Source organism: Monodon monoceros, unplaced genomic scaffold (genome assembly GCF_005190385.1).
Source record: "Monodon monoceros isolate NGI ecotype Baffin Bay Population unplaced genomic scaffold, NGI_Narwhal_1 Super_Scaffold_17, whole genome shotgun sequence".
NCBI classification, from domain to species: domain Eukaryota; kingdom Metazoa; phylum Chordata; class Mammalia; order Artiodactyla; family Monodontidae; genus Monodon; species Monodon monoceros.
In genome coordinates this window covers 23,310,162-23,335,737 of record NW_021703773.1, presented here as the reverse complement: position 1 = coordinate 23,335,737, position 25,576 = coordinate 23,310,162, and the positions used below count along the sequence as shown (strand labels likewise).

General features: G+C 41.4%; 1 protein-coding gene and 1 pseudogene across 6 annotated transcripts in view; both read right to left on the bottom strand.

Annotated features, from left to right (window-relative positions):
- Positions 1-1,996: 1,996 nt before the first annotated feature.
- The window catches only part of ZNF596 (zinc finger protein 596), a 29,923-nt gene continuing 6,343 nt past the window's right edge, over positions 1,997-25,576 (bottom strand). Inside the window, exons 2-11 of one of the 6 annotated variants that reach the window (XR_003794227.1) lie at positions 25,290-25,522; positions 23,671-23,753; positions 21,987-22,113; positions 21,171-21,266; positions 20,208-20,290; positions 18,710-19,733; positions 15,343-15,484; positions 14,121-14,207; positions 9,692-9,864; positions 1,997-3,166 (exon numbers count right to left, since the gene is read on the bottom strand). Coding sequence is in view for 3 of the 6 variants with exons in the window: in XM_029226571.1 (XP_029082404.1) it covers positions 14,045-14,207; positions 15,343-15,484; positions 18,710-19,733; positions 20,208-20,290; positions 21,171-21,266; positions 21,987-22,113; positions 23,671-23,682 (1,647 nt within the window). In the remaining 3 variants the exon portion in view is untranslated. Of the gene's footprint in view, positions 3,167-9,691; positions 9,865-12,783; positions 14,208-15,342; positions 15,485-16,446; positions 19,734-20,207; positions 20,291-21,170; positions 21,267-21,986; positions 22,114-23,670; positions 23,754-25,289; positions 25,523-25,576 lie in introns of those variants that run through there. The other 5 variants (XM_029226573.1, XR_003794229.1, XM_029226571.1 and 2 more) reach the window with 5 other exon arrangements.
- On the bottom strand, positions 2,634-3,083 carry LOC114897480 (annotated as a pseudogene).

Sequence of the window (25,576 nt, the reverse complement as noted above, 5' to 3'; positions counted from 1 at the left end):
GCAAATAATATGTCTGATAAGGGGTTAATATTCAACATATATGAACAGCTCATGGAACTCAACATCAAAAAAAATACCCAACTTGATTAAAAAGTGGGCAGAAGACCTGAATAGACATTTTTCCAAAGAAGACATACAGATAGCCATCAGGCACAAGAAAAGCTGCTCAACATCGCTAATATCAGGGAAATGCAAATCAAACCCACAATGAGATGTCACCTCACACCTATCAAAATGGTTTTCATCTAAAGGAACACAAATAACAAATGTTGGCGAGGATGTGGAGAAAAGGGAACCCTAGTACACTGTTGGTAGGAATGTAAATTTGTGCAGCCACTGTGGAAAACAGTATGGCAGTTTCTCAAAAAACTAAAAATACGACTACCATATGACCTGGCAATTCCACTCTAGTGTATATGTCCAAAAAACCCCAAACCACTAATTTGAAAAGATACATGCACACTAATGTTCATAGCAGCGCTATTTACAATAGCCAAGATATGGAAGCAACCTCAGTGTCCATCAACAGATGAATGGATAAATAAGATGTGGTACATATATGCAATGGAATAAAACTCAGCCATAAAAAAGAATGAAATAGTGAAGTTTGCAGCTACATGGATGGACCTAGAGATTATCATACTAAGTGAAGTAAGTCAGGTAGAAAAAGACAAATATTATATGATATCACTTATATGTGGAATCTAAAAAATAATACAGATCAATTTATTTACAAAACAGAAACACCCTCAGACATAGAAAACAAACTTATGGTTACCAAAGGGGAAAGGGGAGGGGGAGTGATAAATTAGGAGTATGGGATAAAATTAGGAGTAGAGGACCCACACCACTACAGTATATGTAAAATAGATAAACAACAAGGATTTACTGTATAGCACAGGGAACTATATTCAATATCTTGTAATGACCTATAATGGAAAAGAATGTGAAGCTGTACACCTGAAACTAACACAATATTGTAAATCAAGTATAGTTAAATTAAGAAAAAAGAAATTTTAAAGAAGAGAAAAGAGAAGACACTCCGTACACAGTCATCAGAGATTTATCCCCAAAGATTGGGTAGGGAGTTGTAAAGTTTGTGCGGATGCTGGGAGGATTGCTATGGGAAATCAAACCTAAAGTGCCTTTGTCTGGGTGTATTTGGAACAGGAGATCACAAATGGCTTATAGTCCTAGGAGGTCTGAGAAAGTCGTGCAATTATCCCCTGCAGCCGGATTCCTCTTGTTCACTGTCAGCACTGGTTGGGCAGCCTCAGTGGAGAGAATGCCCCACATATACGGCTCAGGGTGGACTAGAGGGTTCTGTGTGCCCAGTGGGTGTCCAGTCACCTAACCTCCCTCTGCTTCCACAGGGTCGGGGTCCAAGAGTGAGGAGCAAGAGAATCGAGGGGACCAGTTTGCACAAGATGGAGCACTGAGAGCTGTGGCAGGCATTTACCCAGGGTCTGGGTGGTTTGGGTGGGACTCACAAGTTCTTCTGAACTAGGAGAGAGGGTGAAAGGGGAGGGGTCGCCAGTACAAGCATCAAGAAGGCAAAGCTGAGGAAGGACAAAGAAGCCATGGGACCCCAGTTTTCCAATTTCCAGACCCACATCTCATAAACATCAGTCCTTCATGAGGGTGTGGCCCTAATCACTGGGAACATGCAGTATGCTCTAAGAGAAAGAAGGGGAGGGCTTTCCTTGCCTATGGTCACAAGGAAGACGACTATGACTATTATTGCTAATTAATAATATATGAACACCTCCATTTGAGAGATAAAAATGTGGAAAACACGGAGGTGTGTATGCTTATTAGCCCACAGTGATCAGAAGCTCAGTTCCCTCCATGATTCCAAATCATGATTGCAAATCCAAGTCAAACCTCTGCATACACTCATCCTGAATCATTCTAACGCCCTCCTCCACGTGGGGTCTTCAGCAATATCACTCCCTCAACTCTGACTTTTAGATGGAAAACTATTTTATTATCCGTTTACACAAACACAGCTAAATTACATGAACGCACCGTAATTACACAGCTAATAAACCTACTCAGGACTGTTCTTCCCTGGGACACTGTTCCCCTTGATTGGACTTACAAGACAAAAAGTTAAATGTCTCAAAATGATGGAGAAAAAAAAGATAAGACCATTTAGGAGGGTTATTTGAAAGTAAGATTCTTCATTTATTCACTCATATATAATTGGATTTCATTTTAGTTCAGTTGTATAAATTGTAGTTTTTCATAAAACCTTGGTCCAAATGCCAGTTTGGATTGGGGAGAAGAAAGTTATATCACTTAGGAAAAGTAACCATTTTCTTTTCCCTAATCTTCAACAGACACAATACAACATGTATAGCTGCTGCAACATGGCACACATCCCATGTACTGGAAAAATGCTAAGATATAATTACACTTCTGAACACTTGGTCAAGGCTCTACGTGCTATTATCTCCCTAAGTTTCTAAAACATTATAAATTGTTTGCCGTCATCTGCAACATGACAGGAATGTTTAGGAAATCTTTGTGCATGATTTTAATTCCTAATCCCTGGCTACTTAGACACGATGACAAAATATCAAAATCACTAAAAATGATGGGACACTTGAAATCAAACAAGGGATCCTGGCTCAATTAATGTCCTGGGATGAAGGCCGTGTGACATCCACGGGCCTGCGACAGTAGGGGCAGGTGAAGGACCTGGTCAACCACTCATTGATGCAGTTCAGGTGATAGAAGTGAGCACAGGGCAGAGATCTGATGGCGTCCCCACGCACAAACTCCAACCAACAAATCACACACTCCTCCTGGATCTTTTCTTCAAATCCATCTGTTCCGTACACTCCTTGAGGCAGGTGCTCTTTATGGCTGATTCTTTGAGCTAACCTCACTTGTTCCTCTTCCATCAGCTGTGCTGCTTGGTGAAGCGAGCTGGGTGTTGGAAGATGGATGGGATTTGGAACTTGTTCCGGATGTGGTTCCTGATCCCAGCGTCTCCTCCCGCCTGGGCCCACCCAGCGGGATGGAGACTCAGGAACAGAGCTATCATCCAAGATGCTGGATTTGAGGCAGTTCCCCATCTTTCAGGCCTGGGTGTGAGATCTGTGCACCCTTCTCATGGTCCTCTCTGCAGGAGTTTCAACACACCTCCTTGTTCCTAGGTCTAGAGAAAAAGAAAAAGAAAAGTTTTATTAAATGAGATCCCTGCTTGCAGAGTTCCATAGAGAGGCTTCACTGAGCCTCACGATAACCCTGCTGATTTTGAATCCTTTACTGAGGGAACCAGTGTTGTGAACAGGGGTTTACAGAGCTTTAGTAACGTGACAAAATTGCACAGCTTGGAAATGGGTCATCTGGCCTTACAATTTTGGTCTGTTTCCAAACTCAAATTTCTCAGCAGGATTGTTGTGAGGGGTACATGCCATACCTAGGTTTCACCAGGAATCATCACCTCTCAGGGAAGGACTCAGAGGCCCCACCCTGGAATCCCAGCCTCTCCCCTTACAGCTCATCTCACAGAATCACTCCCCACCTAGGTTCTCCTACCACCTGGGAACCTGCCGTCCACCTATCCACTTTGTATTCAGCCCCACCTTCCTCGCTATACCTGCCTGTTTAATCCACATTTACTCACTTCAGTAGAGAGACCAGGGATTCTCATGTCTGTCTGAACTTTTACTACCTCTGCTGATCAAGACACTGATCCAGGGATTATGGAATCCTGACCTACCAACTCTAATTGCATAGTCATGGGCTACTAAAATTAAATATGTCTTAGGACATTGCCTCCCCTACCAAAACGAAGATATAAATCAGACTCCTCTATTTGGCATTGTTAATTAATGGTTCTACCAGACATTTAGGGGTTTATCTTTTTTCTTTACATGGGCCTCTCACTGTTGTGGCCTCTCCCGTTGCGGAGCACAGGCTCCGGATGCGCAGGCTCAGCGGCCATGGCTCACGGTCCTAGCCGCTCCGCGGCATGTGGGATTTTCCCGGACCAGGGCACGAACCCGTGTCCCCTGCATCGGCAGGTGGACTCTCAACCACTGCACCACCAGGGAAGCCCAAGGGGTTGATCTTTTACATGCCCTCAGAGAACCACACAAATACAATTAGGTATTGCTCTCATCCCTACACGGAGACCCATTAGCATTCTTCATCCACACATACACCCTCACACCATACACAGTTTCTTTCGGTCTTGGTTTAAATGTTAACTCCCCAAAGATCCCTTTTCTAAATCTCAACCGCAGTTAGCCTTCCTCTTTCCCTCCCCTTTGTGTTAAATATAATTCTACTATTCATTTAGGCAACTTGTTTGTTTATTTACTGTGCTCTCCACTGGTATAACTGCAAAAAAATATTACCTGAATTCTAAGGTTAGGTACAATTCCCTGTGACCACGACGTAGAAATGATTAATCTAGAAAATTTCCATGTCCATAACAACCGAACCAACCCTCAAGGGGCCTACCCCAAATTCTTGTAGACAGATTATGTGATCATTTTTCAATTAAAATTCATTTTTAAAGTAAATGACATTTGTCACTTCTTGTGAAAATTATCTTCATTATTTACCAGAAATCAAATGGATGGAAAATCCAATGAAGCCAGGTCTTTCCTGAGGTTGCTGTCACCGCACTCCAGAGCTCAGAACTTCTCTACACAAAACACTGCTCTGATGTGAGTTCTCTTTTTATGCAGTTGATAACCTCATCAATCATATAACCTCATAAACTATAATCCCATCAACCATCTAACCTCTCTCACCATGTAACCCAAAGGACACACCCTAAATAACTTGTGTGTCTGTCAAGATAAATCCAATCAAGCATTCCCAGTAACAAAATATATCCCCCTGCTTAGGTAAATCATGTAGATACAACTTTTAAAAACTGACCAAGTCCTTTACTTCTGCACGTCTTCTAAAGGTCTCAGAAGCAAACTTCCTGCTCTTTCCCAGAGGTTTCACTGTTTTTGAGGTTTTTCATTGTTATTATTACTACAGCACAGAATCTGCAGCAAGAGGATCCATACTGTTCTCTATTTCCTTTTTTCCTTTTTTCAAACTATTTGTTCCAGCTTTATTGAGGTGTGATTGACAAACACTGTATATACTAAAAGTGTACAATGTGATGTTCTGATATACATACACATTGTGAAATGATTCCCTCAATCAAGCTAATTAACCTATCCATCACCTCACAGATTTACTGTTTTGTGTGTGTTGAGATCTACTCATTTAGCAAATTTCACGTATACAGTATTTTAAACTATAATCACTATGCTCTACATTAGACCTCCAAAAGTTATTCATCTTACAACTAAAAAAGCCCCACATTTCCTCCACCTCAAGCCCATGAAAACCATCATTTTACTCTGTGTCTTTGTAAGTTCCACTTTCTTAAATTCCACGTGTAAGTGATATTATGCAGTATTTGTCTTTCTGTGTCTGGCTTATTTCACTCAGCATAACATCAGCTATATTCATCCACATTGTTGAAATGGCAATATTTCCTTCTTTTGAAAGGCTGAATACTATTGTGAATGTATGTATACATGTACACAACATCTTAATGTATACATCTCTAAATGAATGTTAACTCATTAGAAGATGAAACCACACTGAAACTCAACAAATTCATTTTACTGGATCTATTAAATCCAGTGGTAACTGGTCAAATGAAATACCTAGCTGACCTTAAATTGTGTTAAAAAATCATCCCTTCCAAATAGAAATCTCCTTAAAATGTATTTATGTTTGACACAAATTACATTTTGGTAAATCAGTGAGGTTGGTGAGTGGGAAATTTGCTATATTTGGTAAATTGAGTTTTGACAAATTCATTTTCTGTGAACTTGTACACAATATAACATACAGTAATTCTGATGGAAGATGTCTGCACCAATACACTTTTTAAAATAGAACCAAGTTATTAAAGGACTGCTTTATTTATTCTTATCAAAATCATAATCTGTAACAATCAGAAACAAATAAACATAAAGATAGCAATGTATGTGATTTGATTTATTTGTTTATGCCCTTCCCAATTCTGCTTGTAGCTCCCTAACCCGTTTTAAAGCAAGGCACCTTGCTCATGGTCATACTGTATTCCATCTAAATGTTGATTGTATTGATATTCTTCCATGGATAATGTCCTACTGTTACTCTAAAATGACCACAGACTCGGTGACTTAAAGTAACACAAAATTAGTCTCTTACAACTCTGTACCCGGAAGTCCTAAATCACTTATGCTACATCAAAACCAAGGTGTAAGTAGGCCCATGCTACATCTGGAGGTTCTATGACAGAAAGAGATCACTGGGGAGCAGCAGAACCCACTTTCATTGAGCTAATAGTTTCTGTCAAACAGGAGAAATAATGTAAGGAAACTATCACATTTAATGTAGATATTCGTTAATTGAGGTTTAAATTAAATTAAATTAATGGTTTGCCAATGGTGTATTTTTTGTTTATTGTAAATATTGCTTATTTCAAGAATGATGTTTTAGACTAGCTAGTCATGTTGATTTCTTGTGTAATCCAACTAAGTCATAGTAACGATATTAATTTTTCTTATTTAAAAAATGAAATGCACTGTTATTTATATGTAGTCATTATTCTGAAATGCTGGTTTTGAAATAAGTAAAAGCAAGATAGGGCATAAATATTCATCTGGAAAACAATCTGTCATTTGAGACAACTCTTATTTTTGTTCATTTAAATGTCTGTAATGTATATTGTGACAGTTGGTTTTTCTTTTTTGTAATAAAAGTGCCTGAGTTAAGCTTTGATTGTTGAGGCATCCACTTCAAATAGGCAACCACTTCAAAGCTGGACCTATGGTGACTTAGAATATTTTCCAGGGGCTCAGACAGGCAAGATGCCCTCCCTGAGTTTCTCCTGAGGAAAAAAAAAAAAAAAAAAGGCCAGTCCAGGCATCTGGCAGTGTATTTGGAAAGTTTCTGGAAGTTCCCTGGGGGAAGTGACTGTGGAGCTAACCTGGGAGCCAGAGAGCAGCGGTGTGTGCTTTGGGAACCCTCTGTCATCTTCAGGAAATGAGACAGTTCTTCACGGATCAAGAAACTTTATTCAATGTTTTATAACAACAACAACAATAATGATAAGGAATTATTGTAATAATATTCAGGACATGGGCAATCTTGGGAACTCCCATGCCAACCCCAGGAAGAGATCCCTATAGGGCAGACATAGAGAGACCCTGTTTTAGAACCAACCAGCTACAGGAACCTCATGGAATTTCAGGGGTTGAGCCAATTTTCTGATGGCCTGGGTCCCTGCAAAGAAGGCAGGGCTCAGATCCACCTGCTGCTCAAAGGCCCCCTCTACTAGGCACTTTAAGTCATGATGGCCTGGTTGCCTTTCTTGTTCTTTACCTAGCTTCTTCAGGTCCAGAAATTTCAGTTCACATATCTCAGCCAGTGCTCCTCAACCAGCAGGGGCGACAGTAGCAGCCTGAGCTGTTACTGAGTTCATTGAGTAATTTAGAAAATTTGATGGTAGGTCGCATGACAGGTTGTCCCCTCCTTGCCATCCAGTCCAGCACCAGCCTTTCTTGGACACCGAAGGGGATGTAGAACATTCCCAGAGGTTCAGGGGGGCCTAGGATGCCTCCCTTGAGCCTCAATTGTTTTTAAAGCCAGATTTCCAGCCTCTGTGCTGACTTTTAGAATTCTGAGGAGGCTCATGTGGGCAAGGATGCCCTCTGCAGCTTTTCCAGGAAGGTAACAGCACCTCCTGTGCCTTTGAATTGTCTTAGAAAATTATGTGAAGGCTCTGGCTAGTCTAAGACAGCCTTCTGGGTCCTTAAGGCCAGCAAAACAGTTTGGGGGCCCTCAATAAGACTTGTAAAATTTTCCAGATGTCCAGGCGGGGTTTGCCTCTGGAAGGAGACTTCTAATATTTCAAAAGGCTCATCTGACAAACAGGCCTCAAGGGCTACTGCAGGGGGACTTCTCTGCCTGCACAGTGGTTGGGAGTCCGCCTGCCAATGCAGGGGACATGTGTTCAATCCCTGGTCCAGGAAGATCCCACATGCCGTGGAACAACTAAGCCCGTGCGCTGAGCCTGCGTTTTGGAGCCCGTGATCCACAACTACTGAGCCCGCGTGCCACAACTACTGAAGCCCATGCACCTGGAGCCCCTGCTCTGCAACAAGAGAAGCCACCGCAGTGAGAGGCCCGTGTACCGTGACGAAGAGTAGCCCCCACTCAGCGCAACTAGAGAGAGCCCATGCACAGCAATGAAGACCCAATGCAACCAAAAATAATTAATTTAAAAATACTATTAAAAAAAAACTGATGAAGGTGTTTCACTTAAAAAAAAAAAAGGCTACTGCAGGAACCTGGGAGAACTGTGACTGTGTAGGTATGTAGGTATGTTGAGGGACCTTCCCTTATCTTCAGTCAACCTGACACCTAGGTGAAAAGAGAAACTCTGCTCAGTGCTGTATAACTACCACCACAAAAATAATGCATAATAAAAAACATAATAGTAAAAATCATAATGAGTAACAACATTGATAATGATGATTATCCTAATTATAATAAAAGTAGTAACTATAAAAATGATAATAATTAGAAACCTAGGGAGATTGTAGAGTAGAATACAGACTCTCCTACCTAAGTGACCAGATACTGTTATTGGACATCACGGAATATTTTGGAGTTTGAACCCTAGGTCTGCACAATAAAATGTGTTTTGAAAGTCATGGATGAGAACAGGAGGGAAGTAAAAACCAAAGAAGGGGAATATGGGCCAATGAGGGATCTCCTGTACCAACCCTGGGAAGAGGGATCTCCCCAGCAGAGGTGGAGGACACAGGTCTGGAGCCTACCAGTCACAGGATTCCCACCAGAGGGACTTCCCTGGTGGTCCATGGGCTAAAACTCCACACTCCCAATGCAGGGGGCCCGGGTTCGATCCCTGGGCAGGGAACTAGATCCCACATGCCGCAACTAAGTGTCTGCATGCCGCAACTAAAGATCCTGCATGCTGCAACTAAAAGATCCCGCATGTCGCAACAAGGATCCTGCGTGCTGCAACTAAGACCCAGCACAGCCAAATATATAAATAAATAAATACTTTAAAGAAAAGTATTCCCACCAGATATCAGGATTCAGGTCAATGGGCTGACAAAACTTGACCCCAGATTTACATCCAGGATACAGTAACCCCACCAGTAACATACATTAAGCTCCCAGTGCTATCTCAGTTCTCAGTGCCTAGCTTTCTTTCTGCCATCTGATCAACCCAGGCCCCTTGAGGTCCAGACATCTGTGTTCATATATATCATTCTGGGGCTCTTGGAGGATGTTACTATTGGAGCTCCCAGCTGGCAAGGTGTGACACGAGCAGGCACTAGAGGTTCCTTGTAGCCACATAGAACTTATAAAGTTCTTCAATTGATTGTTCTGGTGTGTTTCACTCTCCCTGCCTTCCATTTCAGCCCCTGGCTTTTCTGGGCACCCAAGGGGACTTAGAATATTTACAGAGGCTCTGGCAGGTGTGGCTCATCCTCTGTGCTCTTCAGTTTTCAGCAATGGTACTTTGGACCTCCTGAAGTGACATAGAAAATTCTGACAATGCTCTGTCAGGTTGAGATACCTTCTACAACATTTTCAGAAAGATAAGAATGGTTTCTGCATCCCTGAGTTGACTTACAAATCTTTGTGGTTTCTCTAGCAGGTCAAGGAATACTTCCCTGGGTCTCTTCAGATGGAAAAAGAGATTCCTGGTCCCTGAAGAGCTGTTGTAAAGTGAGCAGGGCCTCACTAAGATCAATGGAATCCTCATCTGGAACTCACCTACTCACAGGTTTGTCCCTGCTTCTGGAGCTGGAATTGAAAAATAAGGGTTTTGCTTATTGAAAAGATACTAAGTGGTATGGCAAGGAGCATGGGAGACTGTGAATGTGTGTCTGTTTGAGAACCCTTGGCAATCATCTTCTGAAAATCAGACATCTTTCTTAAGTAGAGAATCACTAGTCAATGCTGTGTAGCTATAACCACACACGAAAATCCATAATAAGAAACTTAATAATAATAAATAACTATAGTGATTATTATCCTTATGACATTAATATGAGGAAGTATAATAATAATACACCTAAGGAGATAAAAGAATACAGACATCTCTAACTGAATAACAAGATAATGACATTGGGCCCATTGGGTAGTTTGAAGTCTTAGTTCTAGGTTTGTGCTAGGAAACTTGCTCTGCAAGGCAAAGATGAACATCAGGAGGGAAAAGAAAACAAACCTGAGGAGAGCATGGGAGAACTTGGGAACTTGTGAGACACTTAGGAGAAGAGAACTACCAGAGAGAGGAAAAGAGGCCTTGGTCCAGGGTTTGCCCATCCCTGGACACTGGAGTTACGCCAACCCCTACAAAGACAGGAACCAGATCCGTGCCCAGCAAGGAGAAGCCTCACCTACAACATACCTTATATGTCCAGCACAGTCTCAGCCCTTGCCATCTAGGTGCCCTTCTACCTTCTGTTCTGATCAGCTCCTTTGAAGTCTGACATCTTGGTTTTCATATCTCAGAGGGGCTGTTGGTAGATCCCATTTTCAATGTGCCCAGGCCAGCAGAGGGTAACACATGCCTACACGAACCTTGCAGGGCTTCCTGGAGGACTTAGAAAATTTTACGTTTGTTCCTGCTGGTGTGTTGCTGTCTTCCTGCTTTCCATTCTAGCACCACCTTTTCCGGGACATCCTTGGGGATTTAGCTTAGAGTCAGGGGCTCAGAGCAGCCTAAGACAACCTTTTTGCATCTTCATTTCCAGCAGTGGCGATAGCGGTACTCCTGCCTCATCACTGTGTCATGAATTTTGAAACAACAACAACAGAAACAGAGTGTCGTGGGTCTTAATTTCTGGCAATTGAAAGTCTAGAGAAGCACAGAAAAACTTCTCCTTTCTGGAATCCTCTGATGACCACAAGAGTCAAAGAATTTTAAGATCTAATATAGATAGCAACCTGATATTTGAATCACCTGAGGGTTAATAAATGTTCTTTGATCTGCAAATAAAGTGGTCGTGAAGGTTTTGTTAAAATAGTATTGATGCTAGGCTCATCCTCAGAACAACTGAAATAATTTCTGGAGTGATGGTATTTCTTACAATTACCTGAGGTTTCCCAATGGGAAAGCAGTGCTGAGAATTATTTAAGTAAATATTGCTTTTTAAGCTGTAATATACATGCAAATCTCTTGGAGATCAGGGGTTCAACATTAGGAAATTATGATTCAGGAAGTTTGGGAGGGACCGATGAAATTTTATTTTATTTTATAAATTTATTTATTTATTTTTGGCTGCGTTGGGTCTTCGTTGCTGCATGAGGGCTTTCTCTAGTTGTGGCGAGCGGGGGCTACTCTTCGTTGCGGTGCCGGCTTCTCATTGCAGTGGCTTCTCTTGTTGCGGAGCATGGGCTCTAGGTGCGCGGGCTTAAGTAGTTGTGGCACGCAGGCTCAGCAGTTGTGGCTGGTGGGCTCTAGAGCGCAGGCTCAGTAGTTCTGGCACATGGGCTTGGTTGCTCTGCGGCATGTGGGATCTTCCCGGACCTGGGCTCGAACCCGTGTCCCCTGCATTGGCAGGCGGATTCTTAACCACTGCGCCACCAGGGAAGCCCCCAAAATTTTATTTTTAACTTAAAAATGGAAATGCTGGGACACAACATCATTTCTAAGCACAAATAGATTTGGTTCCAGCAATATCACCCATTACCTCCCCCTCCCCCAAATTATATTTGTTGACCTTATCAAATTGAGAGAAGAATAGAGAAATCAGCAGTGTCTGAGCAAGACAGTGTTTGAGAAACAACATGCATCAATTCACTAAAACAAGCTTTACTGAACATCTCCTGTGTGCTCTCAGGTTTGTTAGGCTCCAATGTGTACAAGGCGCTGTGCTGGGGACCTCAATACATTATGTAATTTAATCCTCAACATCCTGGCAGTTAGTAATATTCATTGCATGCCAGGAAGGAAGAAGTGGAAATGGGGGGTGGAAGGCAAGCAAGGACATCTAGGGGAAATTTCAGAGTTGGTGGAAGAATGATACTGTGCTACAAATTCTGCTGTGTTCTGAGACCTTGTCACTGGTCCAGGGGTCTAGAGTCTAGAGTCAGTGAAAGAACCAGGTTGCTGCTGCAGGTACTGAACCTGTGAGGGGAGAGTGCTAATTGGAGATCCTCCCCACGTGTGCAGCCTGTTGAGCAGGAACTGCAGTCAGACAGGTGCTGTGGGCAGCCTGTCTCTGAGGTAGTGTCTGGTTCTGTGGAGGCAAGTTGGTACCCTGTGCACAGGAGTGGGCGCTGCAGGGACCTTGAGTAAAGGTGAGGTTACTAAAGACTCGGCTCTCAGGGCCTGTTGATCCCCACACCCCCAGCTGCCCTTAGTCCCCAGTACTCATTCTGACAGGAAGGCATCTTATGAGAAACAGTGGCCTAACATCCACAACAGGAAAGACTCAACCCAGTACATGCTTTTTGGAATTATGACACTTAAGATGACTCAAAAGCCATCTACCATTCTTTCCTTCATCTGGAAAACTCATTCTTCCTCTACGAATAGTAGAAGGAAAGGGCTCCTGATTGAGTATGAAGGAGCCAACTTCAAATATTGACTGTGAACTTCCCTCACAAAGAACTAGACATTCTGATCCTTTCTCAGAGACCCCTGGAGAGATGTGGTGGTGGAGAACCACAGCAATATGGGGTATGTGAGTATTTCTGTGTTGCCCTGTTCATGAAGGTCTGTCTTTGGAAATGACTTGGGATTCCCTATGATGGGAGCTCTGAAACCTCTAAAGTGTGTATCTGAGGCTGGATGTGAAGGTTATCAGCCAACACTCATTGTGTTTATGTTCTTCATTCCCCACTTTCCACTCCTGGATGGCTGTGTTTTCTTCACTTCCAACATGGCATTGTTAGAATATTAAAATAAACATACAATTCATCATGAAAAAAATGAGACAAGAGTTGCTGCGTAAGCATCCTGATGATCTCAGCAGAATCTCAGTAGGACAAAAGTCTTGCAAACATTTTCAACACTGGGAAACACCCTATTCACTAACTCCCCTAATGTGCTCATGTCCCCATGAAGGGGAACTGGAATCTCCCTTATTGTATCTGTCTAAACCAAACATATGAACTGCTTCATTTCACCAGGGTTCTGTACTTTAACTCACAGCAAACATCTCAAGCTGAGGGTCCCTAACATGTGAGTACCCTCAGGTCACTTGATGGTCACATGTACTAGGACCAGGGGTACCTTGAGGAGGAAAGTTCCCCCGCCACCCCAGGAATGTGGAAATAGGTTCCCTTATGTGCACTGAATTATGTTTTAGAGAGGCCATATCTTTTTCAGACCATCCGACTGACTCTCACCAAGATGCGTTAGGTATGGCTGAATCTCTCCCTACATAGGAGTAGTTCTTTAATGAGGGGGCTTTGCAAAGGAATACCTGGAAAAAAAATTTAATTCTAGTAACAGTAAAGAAAACCAATCAAATTATACTTCAAAGCACTGTCACTTCCTTTTACCCTTCAGCTTTCATTGGACTTAATTCCCACATAAGGAAATAGAGTCTCAGAGATGTGGTGGGGAGACACTGTCGTCACTCAGACACCCACTGCATGTAAACATGAACACAGGAGCTTTGACATGGCAGGCGGGTTGGGGGAATGGACAATTTGTAGAGGCAGAAGTATACTGCTTGACTCCTATGACAAGAGGCGTGTCTGAAGTGTCTAACCCCTGGGTCTGTGGGTCCCTGCAGTTGTCACAGGCACTGCACCCCCTTGTCCCGCCCTCAGGGAGAATGCCTCATCCTGAAACGCCCGGAGGCCAGGCAGCAGAGTTTGGGTCATTTCCTTTCCTGCTTAAAAGCACTCAAAGGTCCCTGCCAACCTTTCCGCATTTGGTCTCTACCGTCTCCTGCCTCGTGCTGTGCCAGGTCCCCACTCAGGACGTGGACTCTCACCCTTCACCTCCCATCACCCATCCTGGCCCTCAACGCAGCCCCAGGATGCCATGCCCTCCCTGGCCCTGGGATTCTGCAGACCTCAGTCCTTGGGAGAGGACTAACCTCATCCTCCTTGTCTTCATGGAGCTGGGCCCTGTACCTCCACAGGTCTCCCCTTCGCAGTCACTGCCTCCGGGTAGCCCCTGTCGACTGAAAAAAAATGCACAAGGTGAGAGTTGTGAGCTGTGTTATTTGGGGCAAAATTAGGACAATAGCCCAGGAGACAGCACTTCAGATAGCTCTGAGAAACCGCTCCAGAGAAGTAGGGGAAGGTCAGTGTTATAAAGGATTGCAGTGAAGGCGGTATGTGCAGTCAAGCACACCTTCTGGCAGCGGCTTGCTGCTCATCACGAGGAGCGGAACAGCTATCTGAAGACCTGTTCTGCCAGTTTTCCCCAGAACACAGAGTGCCTCCTTCCTCATCTCCATCCTGATCTCCTTTCAGGGGGTGTTGAAGGTCAGCAGCTGTAGAGGTCTGTGACTTAGTCCTTATAGAGGCAGATGACATGTGCCGATTTTTAGTTGGCACTCCTGAGCCCTGGCTAGGAAAGGTGACTGACCCTGTCCTGTGACACCCGTGTCCTCTGTCCCAGATCCCATCTCACTGGCGGTGCCTGCCAGGGTATGTTTACATTCCTGATGTGAACTCTTCCTGCACAGGTGGCATCTTTATTCCATCCTTGTGAATGTGGAGGTGAAGGGCAGGGGAGGGGGAAGGGGGAAGAGAGACAAAGGGAGAACCAGGGAGACAGTGAGTCAGGGAGGGAGAAAATGAGAGGGTAACATAGAAGATGGAGGAACAGGTTGGTCTGATGGACTTTCTAGATACGAGAAGAGTCAGACGGTGACCTGGGCAAGAAGCAGTGTGTTAAATGAAAACAGACAAAAAGGGTATCAGCAAAGAGATGGAGTAAGACAGAATAGGAAGAGAGTAAAAGAATGACAGATCTCAAATTCATTACAGTGTTTTAAAAATTATTTCTCTTAAATTTGTGTCACTTTCAGATTATGGCAATCATTTTCCACTCTTTATTGTATGCTGAAAATATTCTTTTGAGCTTACTAAATATTATTCTATTTCAATATGCACTTGGTAAGCATATCGACAAAACTTTTTTTGTATTAACAGTCAAAATCTTGTTTAACCAATTTGTCTAATAATTTTCATCAATTCCCTTATGTGATCTTTTAACTTAGTGGTCTGTAAACTAAAGTTTCCCACTAAAAGTCTGTAAGCGCCCTTTATCCTTTCTTTGTAAATGTTCAAAGACTGACTGAATTGTACCTGAATTTTGTTCCAACAACGCCCATCTGTTCAGGATGAATACACTGCATAGAGGTGTTTACATAGCTGGCTTTCCTTCTTGATTTCCAGTGATGGTAGTTTGTTCTTAATTGTATATTTTCTGATAGTTTAATGTAATGTTCTAGAAAAGAGATGTTAAATACTTGAGATAATTATGATTAAAACCATAGAAGAGAAGTTACTCTTGTTTGAGAGTATGAAATATGGTCTATAATCTTTAGATGTAGGAGTGATAAAGTAAACCTTGCCCTATTCCGTTCAGGCTACATTATTCCTCTGAGGCTAGTGGTTTCTATATTCTACTGGTTTCTCCCACTGACTTGCTTGCCTGTCCAACACATGCACAGAGTTCCTGGTCAGTTGGGTAGGGGAGGACCAAGACTTTTAAAACTAAGCATAGAACATAAATACCTCTCCCATTTGGAAGGGACACGTGGCTATGTGAACTGAGCTTGGAGAATGAAAAGAATGCTATAGGGGATGAAGGAGCTAGGAATGGGTGGGACACTGGGAAGCTTAGAATTAGGATAAATGAAAATCTTTGCCCATCCTTTCCTGGAAATCTTATGGTCATCAGGTACTAGAAGTGTCTTCGATGTCTCCAACTTCAAGGGTAGGTCAGTCCCTCCCACACACCCACTGCTGCCAAGAAATACGTGGGTCTCATCAGGATAGGAGGACTTTCTGAAGGACGGGAAAACCAAACTGCAGGCTCCACATAGTTTACTGACCCTGAATTCCCAGTGTTTTAGTGGACAGCAGACGACTGTCATATCCACAAGTGAATTCCTCCTTATCTGTATGGTTGTGTCACAGGAAGGGGGTATGCTGAAAGGCATATTTTCAAACACCCAGGAGTGACTTAGATCTTGCCTTAGAAAGCTCGTTTGAAATGAGGAGTCAGGAATGCTTCTTAGGAATCATCCTCTCTGTTGGTTGTTACCTTCTCTTCCTAAAACACTTTTTTTTTTTTTTTCTCCAGGACCTGCTAATCTCTCTCATGTATCTTACCAACACATTTGCTCACAGTCACTCATGGCCTTCCCTGAGCCCTCTTCCATCTCAGGATAGATTCCATCTTACCGTGACTTGTGAACTGCCTCCATTTGGGGAATAATCATAGGAAGGACTTCACACTCAGATGTGACCTGAATGGGGAATGAGCACTATAGTTTAAATGACATAGCACAGCAGGGGTCACATCTGGATGCACTGTCAATTCTCTATGGATAAGGTATTAAAGGAACTGCAAACTTTTTATTAATCTGCAGGAATAGCTGGAAAACAAGATTGATAATGGAAAACTTGACCTACCTAAATTTATAACACATCCCACCCTTAACAACGTGAATCAGTGTGAATTTGGCCACAAAATATTGTTTAGAATAAAATGGAGAATTCAGAAACTGGTAACAGTGAAAATTAAGACTGCATTTTAGCCACATGATGGGGTGGGTTTTATTCCCTGCTTTTTAAAAATTCAATCAACCTAAATGTCTAAAATAGCTCACACTACATCTATCCTAAGGAGAACTTCATGTTCCTTGATTTGTAAAGAATTTTTTTGTGGCTGTTTCTGAGCATAATGACTTATCTGCACATGTCAGAGTGTTCCCTGATTTGGTCAAGTTGGAGTTTGGTTGCTGGTTCAAGTTATGGTGCATTCATATTTTGACAGATTTTGGCAAGCTACCCTCTACCTAAAGCTGCAATATCCTCACCCACAACCAGAATGTGGGCTTTTCACTCAGCTTTAAATAGGACTTGATACTACATTATTTTTTTATGTATGTGGAAAAATGAGTATTGTTTGTCTCTTTCCACATCACTGATTACTGAATAAAATTTATCAATGCATTTTATTTCAGACATGTACATGTAAGTTAAATTTCTTACTTGGCCAATTTTTCATGTAATTTTACATACTGTTTTATATTCTGTAGTTTTATTGTGCACACACAGACTTATACATGTACACATGCCTGCACTTTGATCCATTTTAGTTATAATTTTTATATGATAAAATATAAATCTTTCCTTCATGTTGTCTTTTATTTTGGAAGACCTCCTCTATTCCATCGTTATAAAATATTTTGTGCACTTAGTCTTGGTATTATATTGTATAACATATTTACAAATGTTACATCCTCTTCGTGAACTCAGTTTTTGAATTAGTCCATTCTGTCTGATAAAAGTGTAGCTAGCTCTGCTTTTATGATTTCCATTTATGTGGAATATGTTTTCCCATCCCTTCACTTTGAGTCCATATGTATCCCCCAGCAAAACATGGGATAAATGAATTATAAGCATCTGTGTTCTCAGTTTTGCCACCTGTGAAACACGGATATTAGTCATGTTCAAATGAGTAACAAGAACCAGCCCTTCTGTTACCCTGGCAGCAAAGAAGCTCCAACTTTTTCTCTCTTAGCCTTCTGTATTTGTATATGGGAGGGGCTGGGACTCATGGGTATCATTCCCAGTTGGTGATTTGTGGATTCATGGCTGTTGTGACGGGAATATGGGCAAGATCAGATTATCTTGGCTTCTTTCTGCTCTCCCAGCTTTCTGTTTTATGAATCACTAGGAGGGGCAGTACTTTGTCATTACATCAATAAGTGTAAACATATTAGGCATTCCAGAAATGGGATATTCCAAATGTCTTCAATCTCCTTCATGTACTAATTTATTTCCACTTATTTCTTTTCTTAGTAGTTACCCGACACTGAATCTTCTCATGAATGCTAAGGGTGGTGCTAAGTTAAACGAGAGTGCACAGTGATTACAGGTCTAGAATTTCTCTCTTGTGCAGTTTACTTATTTATTTAAAGGATAATTTATAACTCAAGGCATTTCCACACTGATTACAGACATAGAATTTCTCTGACATGTGATTTATCCATTTAGTTTAACAGTTACAGCTGAGGATGAAGATTCTCCCACATTCATTCCATTTGCAGTTTCAGTTCTCCCACCTGAGTCCACTGCTAAATGTTTTGTTACATAGGTAACATACATACGGATTCTCTCCACTTTGTATTAACTTTGAGTGGAGTAATAAGGACGAATAAAGGCTCTTATACACTGAATATAAACATAGTACTTCTTCACTGTGGGAGTCCACAATAGTGTTTATACTTTGAAGCTATGGGTGGTGAATCTTCCACATTTACTACCTTTACAGCATGAGTTCTCTCGTGTTGTCTAAGGTTAAAATATTTACTGAAGGCTTTCCCACATAGATAACATTTATGCGGTTTCTCTCCAGTGTGAATTCTCTTATGCAATCTAAAGTTATAACTTCTATTGAAGGCTTTACCACATATATTGCATTCATATGGCTTCTCACCAGTGTGAGTTCTTTCATGTCGTCTAAGGACAGAAGAGTGATTGAAGGCTTTCCCACATAAGTGACATTCATATGGTTTTTCTCCAGTGTGAGTTCTCTCATGTCGCTTAAGGACAGAGGAATCAGTGAAGGCTTTCCAACACAGATGACATTCATATGGTTTCTCTCCAGTGTGAGTTCTCTCATGTCGTCTAAGGACAGAAGACTCAGTGAAGGCTTTTCCACATAGATGACATTCATATGGTTTCTCTCCAGTGTGAGTTCTCTCATGTTTTCTAAGGTGAGAACAATGAGTGAAGGCCTTCCCACATAGATGACATTCATATGGTTTCTCTCCATTGTGAGTTCTCTCATGTTGTCTAAGGTAAGAAGTTTTACTGAATGTCTTCCCACATAGATGGCATCCATATGGTTTCTCTCCAAAGTGAGTTCTCTCATGTTTTCTAAGGTCAGAACAATGAGTGAAGGCTTTCCCACACAGATGACATTCATTTGGTTTCTCTCTAGTGTGAATCATCTCATGTCGCCTAAGGTTATAACTTTTACTGAAGGCTTTCCCACACAGATGACATCCATATAATTTCTCTCCAGTGTGAATTCTTTCATGTTTTCTAAGGTCAGAACAATGAGTAAAGGATTTCCCACACAGATGACATCCATGTGGTTTCACTCCAGTATGAATCATCTCATGTCGTCTAAGGTTAGAACTTTTACTGAAGGCTTTCCTACATACATGACATGCAAATGTTTTCTCTCCAGTTTGAGTATTATCGTGCTGCCTAAGGGCAGAACTTTGAATAAAGGCATTCGTACGTTGATGACATTCATATGATTTACTTCTAGCATGAATTTGCTTATGTATATTAAAGAATGACAAGTAACTAATGGCTTTTCCAAAATCTTGGCTGATAAAGGGTTTCTTTCCCACTTGAGGTATCACATATTGAGTCAATGTTAAGATTTCAGTAAATTTTTCTCTGAAATCATTGCATTCCAAAAGATCCTCTTGACTGTGAGATCTCTGCTTTTTGAAAGGAAATGAGAGACTGTTACAGGTTTGCCCACATTTATTCATTCCTTCATTCATTCCTCTACATATAAATTCTAGAGTAATCATTCAGTGACAGACTCCAGTTAAAATTGTCCCTATGTTATTTACATAAACATGGGATATTACTCTCTTGCAAGCATAGATTTTATCTTTTGTAGTAACCCAACTGCAGAGACATCTGTTTATACAGATGTTAAAGACATTATTATGTTTCAGTGATTAGGAATATAAGCCATGATTATACAATTGTCTGTTTATATAAGACCTCAAGTTATGGTTTTGACTACAGGTTAATGTTTCTTCCCTAAAACCAAACTAACTAAAATTTTCTCCTGTGGGAGCCCATGATCCCAACTTTAATTAAATCAGGTAAGTGTGCCAAATTCCCAACTTATTCAATTCCTAGGTCTTCATTTGGAAGAACACGTTTACACCCGTGAAGCTTACCATTGCACTGATTACAGATGTGCCTTTCCTGTAGATATGTTGCATGGATATCATTTCCTGTTTTCTCAGATCATCTTCTCTACCTGAAATGACTGGAAAATTAAAATCTCTATAGTGGTATTAGGAATTAAAATGGTGAAGAGACCCAATGCCCATTTGTGTATGTTTCAAATACTGACACGCAGATGGCAAAGAATGTCAAATTAAGGAATAGTCTGAAAAGAAAAAAACGAAAGCACATCAAATTATGGAATATTCTAAAGACAAGAAACACATTATAGGACTATAACAATTGTAATTCTCAGGACTGAAATATGAGAAAAATAAAATGAAGATGGTGGGGACTTCCCTCGTGGTCCAGTGGTTAAGAATCTGCCTTCCAACGCAGGGGATGCAGGTTTGATCCCTGGTTGGGGAACTAAGATCTCACATGCCACAGGGCAACTAAGCCTGTGTGCTGCAACTACTCAGCCCACGCACTCTAGAGCCCACACCACAACTAGAGAGCCTGGGAGCCACAACTACTGAGCCCACGTGCCACAACTAGAGAAGCCCACACACCACAATGAAGAGCTCATGTGCCACAACAAAGACTCAGGGCAGCCAATAAATAAACAAACACTTAAGAGGAAGAAAAAAAAAGAAGATGGCAAGTTGAGGAGGAAAAGAGAAGATCCTATTCATAAAACAGGACCATGAAAAGGGACTTTCTGTGAATGTTTATTAGCTCCAGTGAGTATATAAATTTCACCTTGCCTAAAGCCAAAGACAAAGGCAGAAAAACACGTGAATAGAAAATTGATACCTGCAAGGTATGACATCATCTGAAAAGTTTTTCTATGATATTGTCTAAATTTTTAAAATATCACTAAACTTAGATATCTTCATGTGATATTTCTTAGGGCCTATTCACTCACTGACCAGGCTCCTCCTCCTATTGAAGCACAGCTTCTTGGATCTCACCTGGACTCTGGCCTTGCAGAAAACCTAACTCTTCTCTTGAAAGTTGCTCTCCTTGCTCCAAATGGGAAATCACATCTGATTTGTAGAGCTGATTGCCTGTTTGTAGGAGAAAGATATGTGGATTTTGAGTTCTGTGCTTATTAACAGTGCATCAGTACAGGGCAGACTAATGAGGAAGAATACAATAATCTCTGAGGGTCAGCACAGAGAAGAGTACGTTGAAAACAACATGTATACTCTTTGACCAGCAAAATGATAGCTCTTGAACTTGTTCCCAAGTACATTAAGAACCTATCACAGCTAATGCCCATGCCCAAGTTCAAAGACAGATTGTGGAATCTGCAATATTTTCATTCTACGGTGTTTTAATATTATATCCAAAAAGAATTCAAAAAATACAGCCTCCAACAACAATCCAATAAATACAACTTCCAATAAATGCACCACAAAAATCTAAGTTCTGTGTGGAAAACAATATATCTGTTATTTTTAACACTGTGATCTGATCAAACCAGTCCTTGCTGTGAAATACATTTTAAAAAATCAATACATTTACTCACCCATACAAAAATAATTCCCACCACTGTTTGAGCATCAGAGATTGAGTAGCAAGAAACACACAAAATTATGTTAGGAAGATTATACTGTAGTGGGACTGACAAACTAAGTGTAAGTAAGAAGTAAAGAAAACTGTGATAAGGTAGTTGTGAGAGTTATGAAAGGATCAAGACAGAGTTTAGAGTAAGAAATGGGAAAGCTTTTCTGCATACTTGTTGAATGAATGAATACATACATAATAAAGAGTAAGAGACTCACCAACTGAGACCAGATGACTGATGTTCTCTAGCATCACATCTCTGAATAGTTTCCTCTGGGATGTGTCCAGTAGGGCCCACTCTTCCTGGGTGAAGTCTACAGCTACATCCTTGAAGGTCACTGATTCCTAAAATATTATGGACATTGTTTCAGATAGGGCCATCTCTGCCAGGGGAGGATGGTACAGGTGTCAAGCACTAAGGAGGTGGGGGTCGAGTGTACAGAAATCTCAAACGGTATTTTGGGTCCAATCACATCATTCTCAGTGTTGACATGAACATCTGACTTTCGGATATACCTACAGATACATACACACTCTAGATACATAAATCTTCATTATAAAGAGATAACACATGATGTGTGGTGTAATATACCCTGGAGATTTCCCAATAAATTTGTGATTATGGCTTCCAGATCATGATTATAACATTTCCACTTGAAAACTTATATCGAAAACAGTCTTCTCAACCAATTTCAAGTAAATCTTTTAAAGGCTTCTCACAAGGGATGAAGTATCCACGATATGCCACTTTTAAAGCACAACTATGGTGGGATTTCCCTGGTGGTGCAGTGGTTAAGAATCTGCTTGCCAATGCAGGGGACACAGGTTTGATTCCTGGTCTGGGAAGATCCCACATGCTGCGGAGCAACCTAGCCCGTGCACCACAACTACTGAGCCTGTGCTCTAGATCCCGTGTGCCACAACTACTGAGCCTGCATGCCACAACTACTGAAGCCTGTGCACCTAGAACCCATGCTCTATAACAAGAGTAGCCACTGCAATGAGAAGCCCGCGCACCGCAATGAAGAGTGGCCCCTGCTCACTGCAACTAGAGAAAGCCCATGTGCAGCAACGAAGATCCAACACAGCCAAAAATATATTAAAAAAAAAAAAAAGCATGGCTATGGTTAGATTATTCCCCTTTATGGTCTCAGTTTCTTCATCAGTGAAATGGTTTAATAATCTTCATGAGTTCTGAAAGATCTAATGAGCTAATGTGTAAAGTACTAACTATCTAGCAAATATTTCTTAAATATAACTTTTAAGTTTATTATTTATGAAACAGCAGAGAATACTGAAGCAACATCCAGGATTCTGCACAACTGACTAGAATTCATACAGGTCTTGGGATCAGCAGGTGTAGGCTTTTATCTCTACAAAACTTAGGTGTTCATTATAAAGGATAACTGATTCAGCAGCTCAAGCCAGAGGCTCTGAGACTCCCCCCAGCACCTGTAACACTGGATTGACTGACCTCACCTGTGGAAACATCTGACTCTCTATTGGTTTGTAATGTTTTCCTCCTCACTCATCTTTATCACCAGTATTCACTTCAATCCTAAGTTCATTACAGTTAATAAAGTGGTTAATGACTAATTTTTGTTTTTTTTGCCAACTAGGCCATGGTCTTGATGAGAAAAAGAAAACCTCTCTCATCTCTTCTATGAATACACAGCATTAGTAGAGACTGGAATATCTTAGTGTGATGTTGGGAAGGAGTTACCACTTGATGAGTCCTTGATCCAACATGACCATTCCAGAATTCTGGGGAAACTTAACTGAAGCTCAGATCCTTGAAAAATCTCTCGAGTGTGCTTAGAACATGTGTGCCTGTAGGAGAAATATGTCCATATACTGAAAATAGAGATGCAATTTCAGTAGAAAGAGTAATTTCCTACTTACCTGTGATTCCATCGTAACTAGCTCAGCTGCCAGCTGACTTCTGGGTTTTCACTTACACACAGTCCAAGCAACAGGAGGCAAGGCTGAGGAAGAAGAAAAAAGTCATTAGACTCTAGCTGTTCACAACCTCCATATTCACTTATCATGAAGCCCCAATGCTTCACCTGGAAGTAGCCCCCTGGACAACCACAAGAAACATGCAATGTGCTCTAAGAGAAATAGGGCTAGAGCTCTCCTCTACCAGGATCAAACGCAAGAAGGCTATGACTATTGTTGCTAGTAAAGAAGATATAAATACCTTCAATTTAGAGAGCAGAATGTGAAAAACCATTGAGTTTTGTATGCTAATTAAACCCTGGTGTTCAGAACTGTCCAATCCCCTCCGAATTCCGAACCATAGGGATCCCTGATTCATGTCACATGTGTCCCTACCTCTAGTAACCACTGTGGAACTTCTTAGGTTGAATCATTCTTACTCTGTGCACTAGCAGTTTCTCCAGCTCCGTTCCAGCCCCCTGGTGCCTCAATCCATCCCTACTTTTCCCTTCTTGCCTTTACAATCAAACTGAAAGATGAAGGTGCAGTTGCCAAATCCTCACATCCCAGTCACCACTTGACTTATCGTACCGATAATATCTGCATAAATAAATCCAACGTATGTGCCTCAGGCTTTTACCTAGAGCTTAATAAAAAGTATAACATGACCTCTTTTTAGGAATATACTTTTTCCTAGGTTTCTCTAACATCTCAGTCTACAGTCTTCAAAGGAATCTTGTCATTCTAACTCCTTATCACTTGCCAAGAACTTCTCAAACAATATTGTTGAAAGACCTCAAGACTCCATCCTACTCCTTCATCCTTCTCTACTTACGTACACTGCCCAGGTATGCCCACATATTTATTCAATTGCTTCAATTTCTTCCATTACTTTTTCTAAATTGAAAGTGACAAAACTCATATCTGAATTCTATTTCTGAGTTTGCTTCTTTTTTTTTTTTTTTTGAAACTAACATACACTAGAAAGGAAATAGATCTCAGGACATTATCTCCCACTTTCCCCAAATATTACTCTTTATCTAGTCTCTAAACTTCAATGTCTCCACCAGACATCCAAGCGTTGACTTTTTTTTTTTTTGCGGTACGTGGGCCTCTTACTGTTGTGGCCTCTCCTGTTGTGGAGCACAGGCTCCGGACGCATAGGCTCAGCGGCCATGGCTCACAGGCCCAGCCGCTCCTCGGCATGTGGAATCTTCCCAGACTGGGGCACGAACCTGTGTCCCCTGCATCGGCAGGCAGACTCTCAACCACTGCGCCACCAGGGAAGCCCTGCGCCACTGGGGAAGCCTGGGTTGACATTTTATATGCTCTCTCAGAACATCACAAATACAATTTAGCATTGCTACTACTTCTACACTGTTCACTATTATCCTTCATTTCTACTCAGATCCACAAACACAATTTCCTACCCCATACTTACTTCCTTCAATCTGTTTGAATGTCAATTCCTCAGAGATCCTGTCACTGAATTCTTACCAAAATGAACACCTCTCTTCACAAAAAATCATTTACAAAATAAAGGAGGACTATCCCTCCTGGTGAAAATGATCGCCAGTACTCACCAGAACCCAAACAGATGGAAAATCCAGTGAAACCAAATATTTATCGAGGATGCTGACACAACATTCCAGAGTTCAGGGCTTCTTTCTCTTTCTAGAAAATGCATCATTTTGATGGTGAACTCTCTTTTAATGCAGTTGGCAACCTCATCAGTGTTGTAATCCAAAGGACAAATCTGATTAACTTGGGTCCCAATCAAGATAAATGTATCAAGAAATGCCTCTTTAGATAAACCCTGTAGATGAAATTAAGGACAATAAATTATATCCTTTAATTCTGCTTCTTCTAA